This window comes from Pelmatolapia mariae, linkage group LG15 (genome assembly GCF_036321145.2).
Source record: "Pelmatolapia mariae isolate MD_Pm_ZW linkage group LG15, Pm_UMD_F_2, whole genome shotgun sequence".
In the NCBI taxonomy this organism is placed as follows: Eukaryota; Metazoa; Chordata; class Actinopteri; order Cichliformes; family Cichlidae; genus Pelmatolapia; species Pelmatolapia mariae.
Window position 1 is genome coordinate 7,401,218 of NC_086240.1, and position 17,632 is coordinate 7,418,849.

Genomic DNA, 17,632 nt, shown 5'->3' on the forward strand with positions numbered 1-17,632 from the left:
TATTGTCATTGTCAAGAACAATGAAATTGTGTTTGGAGCTTCTACAACAAATAATAATAAATACTAAATTCCCCTTAGACCCAAGTGTAACCATTTAACCCAATGTGACTTCAGTGTAATGAGACGATCCTTAGGAAAAAAAAACATGAAAATATGACAGGTAATGTTCATGGGACATTCAGACAAAGACCTGAGAAATATGACAAAGTGCAACAGTGCAACCCATTCAATTATTGTACTGTGAGATATGATAATTGTCTATTTTTCAGACCAGTTCACTGCTATTAATAAGTTGGATATGGTTATTGTCCGTGAGAGGGGGGGCAGAGGGGGGGGGGGGGGGGGGGGGCAGAGTTCAGGAGCCTCACAGCCTGTGGATACAGGCTGTTGGCCAATCTGGACGTTCTGGCCTGTATGGACCTGTACCTTCTCCCTGAGGGCAGCAGGTGGAAAAGGTGGTGCGCAGGGTGATGTTGGTCCCGCAGGATACTGTGCACCCTCCTCAGACAGCGAGTGGGGAAGATGTTGCTAATCTCTGGCAGAATCGTTCCAATAATTCTGCCAGCTTCTTTCACCACCCGCTGGAGTGCTTGCTGGTCGGCCTTGGTGCAGCTGGGGAACCACACTAGAAATCCATATGTCAGAACGCTGCTGATGGCACAGTTGTAGAAGTTCAACATCAGAGGTCTGGGAATGTGTGCGCTCCGCAGTCTCCTCAGGTAGTAGAGGCGCTGTTGGGCCTTCCGTACAGCTGAGGTGATGTGGTTGCCCCAGGACAAGTCCTCAGTCACAGTTACCCCCAAGAATTTAAAACTGCTCACCCTCTCCACCGCCTCACTGCCAATGAAGAGAGGCCGGTAGTTGTTATGACCTTTCCTCCGGAAATCTACAATAATCTCCTTGGTCTTTTTGGTGTTTAAGACCAAGTTATTGTCGCGGCACCATGACTCTAGTTGTTGCACCTCTGTCCTGTAGTTTGTCTCATCGTTGTTGGATATGAGTCCGAGCACTGTGGTGTCGTCGGCAAACTTAACAATGAGATTGGACGCGCAGGAGGAAATACAGTCATGAGTGAAGAGAGTGTATAGCAGAGGGCTCAGAACACACCCCTGAGGGGCACCGGTGTTGATCACAAGGGTGGAAGAGGTGTTCTTACCCACTCTGACACTCTGTCTACGGTTAGTGAGGAAGTCCACAATCCAGTTGCACAGGGAGGAGTTGAGTCCCAGTTGATGGAGTTTGGGACGGAGTTTGTATGGCCGGATGGTATTAAAGGCCGAGCTGTAGTCTACAAAGAGGAGCCGTGCATAGGTGTTCTTGTGCTCCATGTGCTCCAGTAGTGTGTGCAGCACTGTGGCAATCGCGTCCTCAGTTGACCGGTTCTCCCTGTATGCAAACTGGTGCGGGTCCAGAGATGGTGGAAGGGCAGCTCTGATGTGTTTAATGACCAGTCTCTCCAGGCATTTGGCAGGAATGGGGGTGAGTGCCACAGGTCTGAAATCGTTCAGACATGTGACATTTGACTGTTTGGGGATGGGAACGATGGTTGCTGCTTTGAAACAGGATGGTACCAGTGAACAGGACAGCGAGGTGTTATATATAGAGGTGAAGACGTCCGCCAGGTCCGCAGCACAGTCTTTTAGCACCCGGCCCAGCACTCCATCTGGTCCGGCCGCCTTCCTGATGTTAATGCTGCGGAACACACGCCTCAGCTCATGAGTGCTCAGGACTGGAGCAGGGTCGGTTGAGGGGAGTGGGGACAGGACAGGGTCGGTGTTATCCCTATCAAAACGGGCATAAAAGAGGTTTAGTCCTCAGCCAGAGTAGGACTGTCAGCTGAGGGTGATGGTGTTCTCCTCTTGTAGTCCGTGATGGCCCTGATGCTCTCCCAGACCTGTCTTGGGTTTGTGATGTTCTCAAACCTGGCCTCGATGCGCCTCCTGTGCTGCTGCTTGGCAGTCTTGATGCCTCTTCTCAGGTTAGCCCTGGCAGCACTGTATGCCTCCAGGTCCCCGGAATGGAAAGCGTTGTTCCTCGTTCGGATAAGTTGTTGAACTCCGTGTGTCATCCAGGGTGGATTATTAGGGAACACACTGAGTCGTTTCCAAGTTGTTACATTGTCCACACAGAAACAGATGTAGTCCAAGACAGTGGAGGTGTAACTGTCCAATGCGACACGATTGTCAGTGTCCTGCTCCTTGAATACCTCCCAGTCTGTGCGGTGGAAACAGTCCTGGAGCATCGGAATAGCATCCTGCGGCCATGTTCTCACGGTTTTGGTTGTAATCCCAGTGCTCTTGATCTTTGGTGTGTATATTGGGTGTAGCAGAAGAGAGAGATGGTCTGACAGGCCCACTTGGGGACAGGCCTGGGCTCTGTATGCGTTCGCCATGTTGGTGTACACCTGGTCCAAAATTCTATCTCCTCTGGTAGCACACTTCACATTTCGGTGGAAATTGTGAAGTACAGATTTCAGGTCCGCGTGGTTAAAATCCCCAGCCGCAATAAAGACACTGTCCGGGTGTGCTACCAGGCTGTTATTGATGCTGCTGCTCAGTTGTGCTAACGCTAGCTTAGCATTAGCATCTGGTGGAATGTAAACAGCGCAGATGTAAACGGCAGAAAATTCCCGAGGGAGATAGAATGGACGGCACTTTAACACCAACAGTTCTGCCTCTGTACTGCACAGTCTGTCCGTTACCGTGACGTTCGTGCACCAAAAGTTGTTGATATAGATGCACAGCCCCCCGCCGGTCTTCTTACCAGAGTCCGCAGACCTGTCGGCTCGGTAGGCGGTACGGCCTGCTAGCTCAATAGCCGCGTCGGGAATGGCGCTGTCCAGCCACGTTTCAGTGAAAATCATGCACGAACAGTTGTTGAAAGTCCGTCGAGTGGCGATCTGCAGTCGTATTTCATCCAGTTTGTAAAGGATTGAACGAACATTGGAGAGGAATATGGTCGGGAGTGGTGGTTTGAACGGACTAGCCTTTAGCCGTGCCCACAGGCCTCCCCGCCTGCCTCTCTTCTGCCTCCGCTCGCAGCGTCTCCTCCTGCGGCTCGCTGTTGCGGGTAGCCCCGGGGGTTGCTTGACGATCTCCGGGGGGATGAGATACTCGGATGTTAGTTGAAGATCTCCACGGCTTAGTTGTAATAGTTGTAGTAGATCATCTCTGTTGTACTGAAGTAAACCCAGACTGTGTGAAATGATACACAGTGCCACCAAAAGTGCAAAAATGTAGGAGCTCCGGGCCGCTGCGTCTGTGCGCGCCGCCATCTTGCCATCGCTTCAGGGTCTGGCCCGATTGTGGTTTGGTTTATGTGGCCCAGGCTCATCGAAAACAGGTCTGGCCTGGATCTGGCATCAAACTGGCACTTCTGACTGACTGGTGTCATGGCAGGGTGTATGTCAACCAGATGTGGGCCAGGTCTGGCAATGATAGCACTGTGTATGTTATGGCATGCCATATCTGGCCTGATTATGGTTTAGTTCATGTGGAACAGGCTCATAGAAAACAGGTCTGGCCCGGATCCGGCATCAAGTTGGTACTTCTGACCAGAGATGGGCAGTAACAGGTTACTTGTAACGCGTTACTGTAATCCGATTACTTTTTTCAAGTAACGAGTAAAGTAAAGGATTACTATTGCAAAAACAGTAATTAGATTACCATTACTTTCCCGTAAGAACGCTGCGTTACTGCGTTACACAACACTGATGCTCTTTACAGGAAGGGTCAGAGCAGACTCTACCTGCTGAGGCAGCTGAGGTCATTTGGAGTCCAGGGAGCGCTTTTAAAGACCTTCTATGACTCTGTGGTGGCATCTGTCATTTTTTACAGTGTGGTATGTTGGAGCAGCGGTTTATCAGCAGCTGAAAGGAAGAGGTTGGATAAACTCATCAGGAAATCCAGCTCTGTTCTGGGATGCACCCTGGACCCAGTGCAGGTGGTGGGAGACAGAAGGACTCTGGCCAAAATAACATCTCGGATGGACAAAGCCTCCCACCCCATGAATGTAAATGTTGCTGAACTGCAGAGCTCCTTCAGTGACAGACTGCTGCATCCTAGATGCATGAAGGAGCGTTTCCGCAGGTCCTTCCTCCCTGCAGCTGTCAGACTGTACAATCAGAACTGCTCCCAACAAACATAGATGTTTACATCAGCACTAACTGCAATAAGTTAACCAACTGATTCGCACTACAACCTGGTTTGCCTCTTACTTGTAGTTATTTTTATTTAATTTAATAACTGTACAATACTCTGTATATAGTAACCATTGTCCTTAATGTAAATATTTAAGAAAAATTGTGTATGTTTCTGTTCTGTGTACTGTTTGTTTGTATATGTGTCTTTTTGCTGCTGTTACAACCAAATTTCCCCTTGTGGGACAATTAAAGGATTATTCTTCTATTCTATTACTAAAACCATGATTTTTTTGCGAGAATGTCTCATGACAATGACACATGTTGGTGATGTTTTGGGTGTACAGTCCATAAGCTGCACTTATTAAAGTCACCAGTGACGATAAAAACAGCGTCTAAATGAGTTGTCTCTAATGTGCTGATGACGTCATGGAGTTTGCCGAGCGCTGCTGCGGAGCTAGCTTGCGGCTGAATGTAAACAATAGCCAAAAACACAGCTGGGAAATTCCTGCGGCAGATAGTAGGGGCGGGATTTTAGGAATATAAACTCTATGTCTGGCGAACTTTTAGCCTAGCATGGAGTAATATGGACCAAAAGGAATGTTTTTAGCACCATGTTGAATCTATGCTCCTCAGACAGTCCAACAAGATACAACCTAGGTGTGCCTAATAAACTGTCTGCTGAGGGTATTTTTATTTATGGTTCTTTTACAGTTTTTAATATTTGGACATTATCTCTCCTTTTTAATTGATTCAAGAAAGAAAAAACATACACATATCAGGTATAACATTATGACCACTGACAGGTGAAGTGAATAACATTGGATTATTTCTTCATTACAGCATCTGTTAGTGGGTTGGATATATTAGGGAGCAAGTGAACATTTTGTCAAGCCTAAGATTTGAGCTTGTTTGACAAGGACCAAATTATGATAGTTTGACAACTGGGTCAGAGCATCTCCAAAACTGAAGCTCTTGTGGGGTGTTACCGGTCTCCAATGGTCATTATCTGCAACGCATTGTCTCATAATTACCATTTAACAATATACAGGGTATATACAGTTCAGGGTTTGGCTGCTGGGCTGGGGTCGGAATTCATTTAGCTTTAACATCACTCTTGGTTCTGGACTAGCATAGCGTTAGCAAAATATCTGTGCAAAAGCTTGCAAACAGCTGAAGTTGTGTTAGCAGCATAATGCAGTTGTTTCTGTTTTGGATGCAGTTTTCCCTTTACCATCTCACTCGTGTCCTTTTGCGCAATAAAAATAAAAGTAATGTCCATGTAATATCTGAAAGTCCAAGTGGTACTGATCAGTGGGATCATAGGCAGGCTGCCGAACAATTACAAGGAATTGAAGTACTCTTCAAGAACTGAATACACTGAATACAAACAGATGATAAAAAAATTGTTTCTAAAAGTTATTCTCTTACATATACACTCACAGGCCATTTTATAAGGTACACCTGTTCAGCTACTTGTTAATGCAAACATCTGATCAGCCAGTCATTTTTCACCAACTCTAGGCATGTAGACATGGTCAAGATGACCTGCTGAAGTTCAAAGCAAGTATCAGAATGGGGTAGAAAGATGATTTAAATTACATTGAACATGGCATGGTTGTTTATCTGAGTATTTCAAAAACTGCTAATCTACTGGGCTTTCCCACTCAACCATCTCTATGGTTAGCCAAAAGGGTTTCCAACACTGTCCGGAAAAAAGTTATAAACTAATGAAATGGCTGGTGAGTGTATATGTGTATTTCTTATATACAGTCCCTAAGCCTTTAGATACAAAAATATAACAGAATACATAATCAAATTCAAATATGTATATGTATATGCTTTCCTAAAAATGCACAGACTTTCATATTTATTCCACTTTGTGCTACACTTTCTAAACATTATGTTGTCTTTTTAATAATTGTGAATCATTTTATTAGTGATGGTGGCAAGCTTGAAACTCTCTTTAGGGTCTTAGAGGACTTTAGGTTGTCCTGAAGTATGTTTTGCTGTGGGTTCGAGACTGGGAAGAGAGAGTTTGAGGAAACACTAGGCTGACTGGTGGAACCCCAATCAGTGATTGAGTCTGAACATTGGGAATTTGGGAATGACTCCAAAGATAAAGATAAAGTAGGGTTTTCAATTCCCTTAGATGACAGCTCATCCTCACTGCCTTTGCGATCCATGGAATAATTCCTAATTTCCCGGCGGAACGCTTTCTCTGTGTTGGCTTCCTTCTTACACAGAATAATGTAGCACTTTGTAAAAAATTGACAAAACAAGATGCCGTAGGCTGAGATGAGGATAACGACCATCTCCACTGCTGGAATGTACTTGTCTGTGACATTGACATAGACTGGGCCAAAGATGATCCAGGAGATGAAGTAAATGAGCATTGCAAAAGTGATGAACTTTGCATCATTGTAACTGTCAGGCAACTTTCGTCCCTTAAAAGCAACACCAAAGCAGATGAGAGCCAAAAGGCCAATATAGGCTAACATGGCTCCAAATGCAGGAATTAATTTCTCACTACAAAATATCAGTTTCATGTTGTCCTTTGTGATCTCTGAGTCAGTGGATGGAGGACTGTGGACAAGCCACGTGGTGACAATAACCACTTGACCTGCCATGCAGACTGCAATAATGAGGTAAGGCTTGTAGAGCTTCTTCAGCACATTTTGAGTGTCCGGGTCAAACTCAAAGGCCAAGACGATCTTAAAGGATTTGACCATGATGCAGGAGACACACAAGGTAAAACTCAAGCCAAACACCACCTGCCGTGCTTGACACTGATAGCTATTGGGTGGACCACCAAATAATATAACACTAGTAAATGTGATCATAAGGGAGAGGAGGAGAATGATGCTGATTGGGCCTACAGATGAGCGCACAACAGGGGTATTCCAGTGTGCAAGGAAGATGATCCCAACAACAATGGTAAGCACTGCTCCTAAAGAAGTAAAAGACAGCAGCACAATAAGATATATATCACCCCATTTCAGAAAATCTATTTTTCTTGGCAAACACGTTGAACTGCCTTTTAGGGAGTAATAGTTTTTTTCACAAGGATTACACTTCTCCGAATCTGAAAAGAAAGAACACAAGATCATTAGAATATTTAAGTTGGATTCAAGCTCCTTGAACTGTCAATGCAATAGACTGCAATATAAGCATTTTCAGACACTTATTTTGGCTTTTATGTAATTTTACAGTTAACTGATACAAATGGAGTTTACTTTTTTTTATAATACATACCAGTAGTATTGGAAAAGTAGTTCTCAGCACAGGGTTCACATTGATAGCAGCAACGAGGCTGGCCCGAAACTGAAGTCTTACTGTAGCCAGGCTGACAGCTGTCTGTGCACCTGGACGTCACATTTCCCTGAGAGAAGAAAGAATCATGATCATGCCAGTCAAATTTTTACAGTCTGTATAGCGTACTCTCTTTATTCTAACACACAAGTTTTTATATGGTAAACGGCGTCTTAAACAAAACAAGAACAAGAAAAAAGGACGGAAAGAAAGAAAGAAAGAAACTGAAGAGCTATTCCAGGATACACAGTCATTCAGTTTTTAAGAAAAACTCCTTAATATGAGTATTGACATTGATAAATATATGACAAATAAAACAAACCTATGTTCTTGCTAATGATAATGGTAATTTTCATATACTTAGGTTATAATTTTAGTATGCCAATATTAGTACAACTAAGTATGATCAGCTTGCCTTTAATTTCATAGTTAACCACTCATTCACAATTGATATTTTTAAATATCAATTCAACATCGCTGATGGATGAACCACCAATGAGTCCAATAATATATTAATCCTGCCAACACTGACTGTAGATAACGTGAATATATAAAAATAAAAACAACGAATGAATGAATGAATGAAAGAAGAATAAATAATTTGACAGTGATGGGCAAGTTATACTTACTATGTAAATGTAGAAAGCATGTCTTGCTTCCTGTGAGATGAAAGTGAGGCTACTTTGCAATATACTGTAATGAGCTACAATGTCATTTACGTCTAGAGACTCTGAAGTCTGCTTCCATAGGATGATATCGTATTCATCGTTGAGGTCACCATGGGGATCGAATGAATAGTTTTTCCCATCCATATGGAACTTTGCCTTCCGTAAGGCCCCTCGTAACTGAAATTGCAGTGTGTGTGAAAATATTGATTACAAATAATGTACCTAAAGTGGACAGGACAAAACTTCATGCACACAGATTAGGTACAACATTATAACCAGAGTCAGGCATTTTCATAATGGCCCTATTAGTGGGTGGGATGTATTAGGGAGCATGTGAACATTTTGTCCTCAAAGTTGATGTATTAGAAGCAGGAAAAATAGGCTAGCGCCAGGAAGACAACAGGGTTAGAAAATCTCCAAAACGTCAGCTCTTGTGGGTTTTTCCTGGTCTGCAGTAGTAAGTAACTATGAAAAGTAGTCCAACAATAGAAACAGTGACAGGATCATGAGTGGCCAAGGCTCACTGATGCACACGGGGAGTGAAGGCTGGTAGAACTATATACCCAATTTCTCCTGCGGGAGATTTTTTTTCTTGAAGCTCCAGCTTGAGAGTTTTGCGGAGGGAGCTTGAGGGTTCTTGAGGTTTCTGTGCAATATCTTTGCTGTTCCTAGGACTGCATTCCTCTGGACAGAGATCTGTGATGTTGTTCCTGGAATCTGCTGAAGCCACTCGCCCAGTGTGGAGGTCACTGGCCCGGCTGAGAGAGGAGCCATATCTTCTAAAGCTTCGTTGATGTTGTTGCTGTAGATCAAGTGGTGTGGATCATGAACTGATGTCTCGTTCACTCCTGGCATACAGCTTGATGTTATCCATGTAGAAGAGGTGGCTGTTGACTACTCCATTCCATAGTCGGAATCCATAGCCAGTCTTTTTAATGATCTCACTGAGGGGGTTCAGGCCCATGCAGAACAGCAGTGGAGACAGAGGATCTCCATGGTAAACCCCACACTTGATGACAACTTGTGCTATTGGCTTGAAGTTGGTCTCTAGTGTTGTTTGCCCTATCCACATTGTATTCCTGATGAAGGGTCCCATTGATCTTGTATAAATCCAGACTTTTCAGGATCCATGTGTGGGGCATCCAGGCAGTGCACAGCTTGGTGAGTATGGTCTTGTCTTATTGGCTGGTAGTTGCATGGGATGGGTCTTTTCCACTCTCCAGCCTTCGGTTAGCCATTCCAGGTGTCTCTCGTCCATTGGCAGCTGGTTCATTTATGCTGCCAGATGGTCGTGAAGTGCAGTCAGCTTCTTTAGCCAGTAGGCATGAATCATGTCAGGGCCTGGTGCTGTTCAACTCTTAATGCTAGGGACCCTTTTTTAGATGTCTGCATCTGTGATGGTCACTGGATCCTGTTCAGGGAGATTGCTGTGGTTTGCTCTTAGATCCACTAGCCACTGAGGCTTTTTGGGTTGTGGCCTTCCATTTGCTTTTCTGACTCTGTGAGTCTTTGCTTGTAAGTTTTTAGGCACCCCTTGGCCTCTAGTGTTGTTTGCCACATCCCCATTGAGTTCCTGATATATATGGTATGTACCACCGGCAGATAGCGGAGGTGGCTGATACCCAGAAATCCTACCAGTGGCTGGACAAAGCTGGACTGAAAGACAGCACGGAAGCACTAATCATGGCAGCACAGGAACAAGCATTGAGCACAAGATCCATAGAGGCTGGGGTCTGTCACACCAGTCAAGACCCCAGGTGCAGGCTGTGTAAAGATGCCCCTGAGACAATCCAGCACATAACAGCAGAGTGCAAGATGCTAGCAGGGAAGGCATACATGGAACGCCATAACCAAGTGGCCGGCATAGTGTACAGGAACATCTGTGCCAGCTATAACCTGGAAATCCCGAGGTCAAAATGGGAGATGCCCCCAAGGGTGATAGAGAATGACCGAGCTAAGATCCTGTGGGACTTCCAGATATAGACGGACAAAATGGTGGTGGCTAACCAACCGGACATAGTGGTGGTAGACAAACAGAAGAAGACGGCCGTAGTGATCGATGTAGCGGTTCCGAATGACAGCAACATCAGGAAGAAGGAACACGAGAAGCTGGAGAAATACCAAGGGCTCAGAGAAGAGCTCGAGAAGATGTGGAGGGTGAAGGTGACGGTGGTCCCCGTGGTAATCGGAGCACTAGGTGCAGTGACTCCCAAGCTAGGTGAGTGGCTCCAGCAGATCCTGGGAACAACATCGGAGATCTCTGTCCAGAAGAGCGCAGTCCTAGGAACAGCTAAGATACTGCGCAGGACCCTCAAGCTCCCAGGCATCTGGTAGAGGACCCGAGCCTGAAGGATTAACCGCCCACAGGGGCGAGTGGGGAAATTTTTTTTTATATATATATATATGTTTGGAGAGAGAGAGAGTGTGTGTGTGTGTGCATTTACCTCCAACGGGGATAAGCGTTTTGTCTTGCAGTCTCTGTCAGTGCAGAGGTCTTCAACAGCCTGAGCTATGGCTTTAACTGCCAATTCTATACTGAACACAGCAAATGGATATATCATAGTCTTTAACTTCTCTGATGAAGTCAACCCATGCTGCTTTAAAAATGTAGACAAGAATGGGTTGTTCTTGTGGTGGTTGGGATTTTCATCAAGGTCATCGAGATATCGCTCTAACTTGGTTGTGTTTCCAGATTTAAAAGTGATCCCAATGATTGTTCCTATGTCACTCAAAGTATGTTTTTTTGTATTCAGTATTTCAGGTGATTGTGACCAAATATCACTGGCCAACCAAACTCTCCTTGTTCCTTGAGGATCATTGAGAAGTTTTTGAAAAATATACATCATATGGTCAGGTTTAGCAAAGGACACAATGACACTGACGTTTTCATTATCTGTGATGGTTTTGACTGTAGACTCAATGCTCTTTTTCATTGAGTAATCATTTAAATCATCTGGAAGAACAGAGGTGAAGGCGAAGCAGATGCCTTTTTGGTTTGTATAGTACCAGAGCCGCTCAGTTATATAGCGACCATATTCACTATCGGTTGTCAGCACACCGACCCAAGTCCATCCATTATCATCAAGAATCTCAGAGATGGCATGAGCTTGGTGATCATCTTGTGGTACAGTCCTCATAAAGCTTGGAAAACGGGTTTTATCACTTAGAAGGCCAGAGGTTGCACCATAACTTATCTGTGGAAATAATCACAAAACATTGTTTGGACAAGTGAAACGTGCTTTTCATATTCTGCCTGCATTCATTCTTTTACAGTGCAAGGCTATTTATAGTTATGTTTTACAATAAGTTTGAAAAAACTAAGCACTGAATTATCACAGCTTGTTAGCCGAGTGCAGAAACTTTTTTTTTGCTTAAGTGATAAAGCATTACTGTTACATGGCCATTATAAGACAAAGTGTAGATGTCCGTCCCCCCCCCCGCCCCAGTTTTCAGTTCTTGATGCCAAGCTAAAACTTTACATTCAGTGATAAATACTACTACCACTAATAATAATACTAAGAATAATCATCATTATTATCATTACCATCATCATCATCATTAGGGATGGGTATCGTTTAGGTTTTATCCGATACTGGTGCCAAACCGGTACTTTTAAAACGGTGCCGGTGCTTAAACGGTGCTCAAACCGGTGCTTAAAGAATGGAGAACACAAAATTGGTCCAAAAACCTCTCATGTTCAGCTGGGGTTTTTTTTGTAAAAAGATAACAATGTTAGCCTTTTCTGCAGCTATAGGGCATATATGGTATCACTCTTGGCTGGAAGCAGTGCTTAAACAATGGAAAAAACACAAAATTGGTCTAAAAACCTCTCATGTTTAACTGTTTTCCACTTTTTCTTTGGTCATTTTAGCCTTTTTGGCCAGGGTGAAGGGAGTATCTGCCATCAAACAAGAAGACAGACGCATGTAACTACGACTGTGTTTGCTAGTTCACCTTACATGCATTAATGTAATAACGTGGTTAGCCTACTCAACATAAATTACACACGAACAACATTAAGCTACTCACGCAGAGAAGAACGGCTGCTGCTGCCATCATCATCCGTCATCATTTCTGCTACACTGGCAGGGCTAGGGGCCAGGACTCTACTCTTCGAGTTTTTGGGGGATGTTGCTAACTCCAGGTCCGATAACAGGCAGCACACCCCCAGTAGATGTGCTCGGTGTGAGGTCTCGCAGCAAGCTATCAAATACGGCGCATTTCTCGGCTTTAAAAAAAACGCTATGCGTCGCCAGGTGTTTCATCGGATTCGAGGTGTTACCTCCTTTGACAGTATCACAGTATCACCTTAAAGCACTTGTTGCAGGCTGCTGAGTTTGCATCTTTTGCTGTGAAGTACAGCCAGACTTTTGACCGCTTGGCCTTGGGCATTTTTAATCTGTAGCTCTGCTCTAAAAGAACGTACGTACCTGGGCCCGCCTACTATCCTCGGAAACGTAAAATGATTGACTAGAATTGGCTCAGAAAAAAAAAAAAAGCACCGAAATAAAGCACCGAAATGTGCGCTGCTTTTCGGTCTGGTTACTACTGTTTATGTCAGAACCGGTGCCATCATGGCACCGGACACCGGTACCCATCCCTAATCATCATCATCATAATAGACCCAAAGAATCAGTCATACCTCGGGTATATATTCCAGGTTGAGTAGCCTTGTAACTGCTATGGCTATCTCTGAGTAGTAACCACCAATGACAGCAAGGACAGGGGAAGACTGCTGTGCACTAGTGTTACCTACAAAAATGTATTCAGTGACACAATTACTTGGATTTACATTAACTTATATTAAGATAGTAGGATTACAAACAATTACATTTACATTTAACTAAACTGTGGGCAAAACTTGCTCTTTATTTAGGTGTAAATTTGACTAAGTGTAGCTTTCAGCATGTAAGTAATAATACTTTTATGAAACTACAATTAAGACAAAGGAATTAATCAAACTGACTAGCCAGAAAATTCTCATATTTTTCACTTTTTTTCCCCTCAGAGTACTCACAGTTTCCCCTCATAAAGGATGGGATTATTCTCAGGGAGGTAGTAACGTCACCACAGGAGTCAAGTATAAGATATCCCAAGGTGAGGTTCCCCAACTCTTGCTTCTGATTTATCTCCTCCAGCGCCTGCACCATTATCAGAGACTGGACCAGGTTAGCCGTGCTAAACCTGTATGACATAATCAGATATGTTATATACAAATATACCCTAATTTAACACACACTTTGACACTCATTGCTAAAAAGTAACAGCACCTGTCACATATCTGGTTTTCACTGCCATCATAATTTACAGTGACATTAACGCTTTCGTGAATCGGAAACAATCCTCCAATAATGATGTCGCCTTCTGCTGTGGCCTGTTCGAAGGATTTGGTACCATGGTGTGATAAAACTACAAAAAAGATGCAGAAGCTGAAAGAATGTTTCATCTTCCTCCAGCTGTCCATCTTGATAGTAGAAATCTTCTTCAAATAATCTCCGAAAACGTGCTCTGAAAAATCACTTGTGTGTATCCCTTCAGTGTGTTTGCAGAAGACAGAGCTGTGGATAAACCTCTTTAACTTGAAATACTGCTTACCTTTTTTTTTTTTTTTTTTTTTGGGCTTTTTATGGTCACATGGGGTTTGATGTCACTTCAAGACACGGAATGTGACAATGTTATCACTCCTTCCAGGTAATTATTCTGATAAGTTTCACAGTGGTTAGATTAAAAAAAAAAGAAAAGATATGAAGTATTTGGACAGGTGTTGTATTGACATGACTCATATCCACTGTGTATCAAGATAATTTGGCTTACAGTTCAGTAGAATCTTTTGGCAGTGCTGTTATATAATACTGACATACTACCCTACTATACTTGGCAAGACAATGCTAGGTATTTCCCCGAGAGGCTTAAAAATAATTCTATAGATGCTAAAGTAAGAAAAAGAAGTTAAGAGGGCTCTGGTGCCAAATTCTTAACTTATGTCTTATCTGTAACACTTGTTTGTGACTTTGACTGTGATCTTTAACCAGGTTAAACAAGATTTGTTGTACACACCTCTGCACTGCATGCATTTCCTGGTCTCTCTTGGCTGCTTTTCTGATTTTCTTGCCTCAACAAAACCCCAAATTGTTCTGTTACAAAAGAACACAAGAAGAATATGTAAAAAATAGCATCATATTAATACAAGTTAAAATGTGCTACTAAATATAAATAAGGCTACAAAATATCCAAGCATAGAAAGTATCTAAGTTCGTTTAACCTTAATTTATAGATTTATGTGCTTTTTGATACTCCAATACATCTAATACTTTTACTTATCTACATTCACATCAAGGCTGTTGTTAGCAGTCGCTTTGAGGATTTAAAAGTTTGTATTTACACATAAAAATGCTGTCCATCCATTTTCTTCCACGTACACAATTCAGGGACACTTGAGCCAGAGCCAGTCCCAGCTGCCACGGAGGAAGAGGTTGGGTGAAACCTGTACAGGCTGCCAATCTGTTGGAGAGCTAACAAAGAAAGGCAGACAACTGTTCATGCTCACATTCACACCTATGGACAATTTAGAATCAACCTAACCACCCTATGCATGTTTGGATTGTGAGAGGAAGCATGAGTACCGAGGGACAACTCAAGCACAGATTCCACACAGAAAGTCCCCAGCCTGGATTTTAACCATGGACTTTTCTACTGTGAGCCAATGGTGCTAACCATCATGCCGCCCCATTAAAATGTGTAATCATTAATAATGGGTAGTAATCCCTCAGCAATAATACAACATATAATCTGGCACTCCCAAGTGCCACAAAATGTGTTGTATAATTTAATTTCTGATTATTTGTTGCTAAACTTTAAAATTTTTGCATTGTCACTAAATGAATATACACACACTCTTTAATAGGTACACCTTGATATTGCCAGGTTGGACTCACTTTTGCTTTCAGAACTACTTTAATTCTTTATGGCACAGATCCAACAACATGCTGGAAACATTCCTCACAGATTGACATGATAGCGTCACACAGTTGTTGCAGCTTTGTTTGTAAAATATCATGATGTGAATTTCCTGTTCCACTTTAGATTGAAATCTCTTGACCTTGGATGCCATTTGAGTACAAAACACTCTTTGTTAAGTACAGTGAACCAGTCTGACAAAGTTTAAGGCTTCTGATATGGTGCTTTATCCTGCTGAAAGTAGTCAGAAGATGATCATAAATTAATGGACACGGTCAGGTATAATACTCAAGTAATCTGTGGTTTTTAATGATCCTCAATTGGTACCAAAGGGCCCAAAATGTGCAAGAGAAAATATCATCTACACATTATAATACCAGCAGCAGCAGCAGCCCAATGGAGCTGTTCTTTCATGTTGTTTGCACCAAATTGTGATACTACCACTTGCATGTTACAGTAGAAATAGAGACTCATCAGACCAGGCAACGTTTTCCCAATCTTCATTAGTTTTGGTGAGCCTGTGTGAATTGTAACCTCAGTTTTCTCCTCCTAGCTGACAGTGAAAAGGAGAAAACTGAGCCATGGTGTGATTTTCTGCTCCTATAGCTTATTTGTTCAGTGGTTCAATGTGTTGAGCATTTAGAGATGCTCTTCTGCATACCTCAATTGTAACAAGTGGCTATTTGAGTTAGTGTTCCCTTCCTATGAGTGGAAAGCAGTCTGTCATTCTCCTCTGACATCAAAAAGCCAGAGAACTGTTGCTCACTGGATATTTTCTCTGTTTCAGACCATAATCTATAAACACTAGAGATAGTTGTGTGGTAAATTCCCAGTAAATCAGTAGTTTCGAAATACTCAGACCATCCCATCTGGCACCAACAACTATGCCATTTCTTTCCCATTTTGTTGCTCGGTCATCTTGACCTTGCCTACTTGCCTAAATGCTCTGAGATGCTGCAATGTGATTGGCTGATTAGATATTTCTCTTAACAAGCAGTTGAACAAGTGCTCCTAATGAAGAGGACATAAAATTCTCGAAGATCAAAGTTCTTTTTTTTTTTAATGGGTTAAGGAGCAACCTTATGCTACTGTCACACATATGAAAGAGGAAGTTAAACAGAAGTATCAGGTTATCAGTAACATTCTTGCATCTATCCAGTGCACTGAATGTCAGTTTCACTACATGTTTCTTGATTGATTCTGACAATATAACAATTACAAGTTTTTTTCTGATAACTAAATCCAAGTGCAAAGTACAAAATGGAAGAAGGAAAGTCAGATTTATTATTTTTATTACATATGATTTCACTGTTAAAAGGCACTGCTTTACTTATTTAAATCACCATGTCAACATGAAAACTGGAACATGGAGTATCTGACTGACGTTGTGTCACAAAAGTCATCTGATGTAAAAAATCTGCAAAATCAAGCACATGGAGCTACTTGCTGTGGTGACCGCTTGTGAAAAAATGAGGAGCGGAAAGTATCTCCTTCTTTATAAGATGCCACAGTCCTGTTGTTCTCTGCTTTTGTTACCCGTCGAATATCAAACTTGAGCATTATTCTCTTGTGAATAACTTTGTATTAGCAACATAGACTGTATAAAAGAGATAAGCATGCAGTCTGTAGAGAAATATGATGTCTATGATGTGAGTTTGAAGAAGTGGTTGTTGTTTGTGGCCTGGGCACAGTTTCAATTCTAGTGGGAAAAACCTGAAGTAGAGCTTTACATACATTATAATTACAATTGCAAAAGTGACTTACAGTACAATATCCCGCGGACACACTGAGGCGTCATGTTCAAAGCAAACTAGTTATTTCAAACAGTGCAGTGCATGTTTGCATAACAATGACAATCAAATTACTCAAATTAAAAGTGAAACAGAATTATAACAGGCTGTCAATTTAAATCCGTTTACTTGTTGTAATGTTGGAGCTGTGCTACGTTTTACACAAACTAAGTAGCCATGCTGTGTATTTCAATCAGCAATATTGTTCACAAACTAATGTTAATAACCATTCATACAAACCAACTCACTCTATGTACTTCACAGTTTTTGAGGCTACTATCACTTTCTTTGTGCCACTGCTTTCCCACATTTGGTTACAATAGCATTCACACAATTGTACGGCCTTAAATAGAGTCATGTCAGTTGAAAGTCTGCACAGGGTGGATTTTCCAGTCTCCTACCTGCTTCTCTGCAGGTTTTAAAGGTGTGACAGGACTCTGCGACACCTGCTGATCCTGTGCATACTCAGATCATTAAAAGAAAGGGGGGGGGGGAGCAGATTTTTTCATTCTTCAGATATTTAAAATAGCAGTAAGTTTTGTTCCACATAAAAGAAAAAAAAGATAAGACTTAACAGGTCCAGTTTTTAAACTTATTGGCAAGACTGCCAGCTTTTGATTGATAGGGAGTCTCAGTGTACACAGTGCCACTACTCTCAAGCACAACGCACTACACACCCAGTGTTGCAGAGTCCTTACTTATGCAAGTTTTGTCAGCTTTAGAGTGTATTATGTTTTCACAAATTGATATTTTTAGTTATGCCAATG

The 17,632-nt window shown here is 42.4% G+C and overlaps 1 protein-coding gene across 1 annotated transcript; it reads right to left on the reverse strand.

Moving 5' to 3' along the window:
• Positions 1-6,066: 6,066 nt before the first annotated feature.
• LOC134643557 (G-protein coupled receptor family C group 6 member A-like) lies at positions 6,067-13,582 on the reverse strand. The gene is made up of 7 exons (XM_063495986.1): positions 13,389-13,582; positions 13,136-13,302; positions 12,761-12,870; positions 10,563-11,312; positions 8,170-8,295; positions 7,394-7,520; positions 6,067-7,223 (listed from the first exon to the last, which is right to left on the reverse strand). The coding sequence occupies exons 1-7, from the start codon at positions 13,580-13,582 to the stop codon at positions 6,067-6,069; spliced, it is 2,631 nt and encodes an 876-aa protein (XP_063352056.1).
• Between the last annotated feature and the right edge of the window lie 4,050 nt (positions 13,583-17,632).

What these genes read in the sequence shown, in the direction of transcription:
- LOC134643557 (XM_063495986.1), bottom strand. Translation starts at nt 13,582, where the DNA reads ATGGACAGCTGGAGGAAGATGAAACATTCTTTCAGCTTCTGCATCTTT. An exon ending in AACGCTTATCCCCGTTGGAG is followed by an intron (nt 8,296 to 10,562) that starts GTAAATGCACAC and finishes CTGCAATTTCAG; the next exon opens with TTACGAGGGGCCTTACGGAA. An exon ending in CTACTTTTCCAATACTACTG is followed by an intron (nt 7,224 to 7,393) that starts GTATGTATTATA and finishes CTTTCTTTTCAG; the next exon opens with ATTCGGAGAAGTGTAATCCT.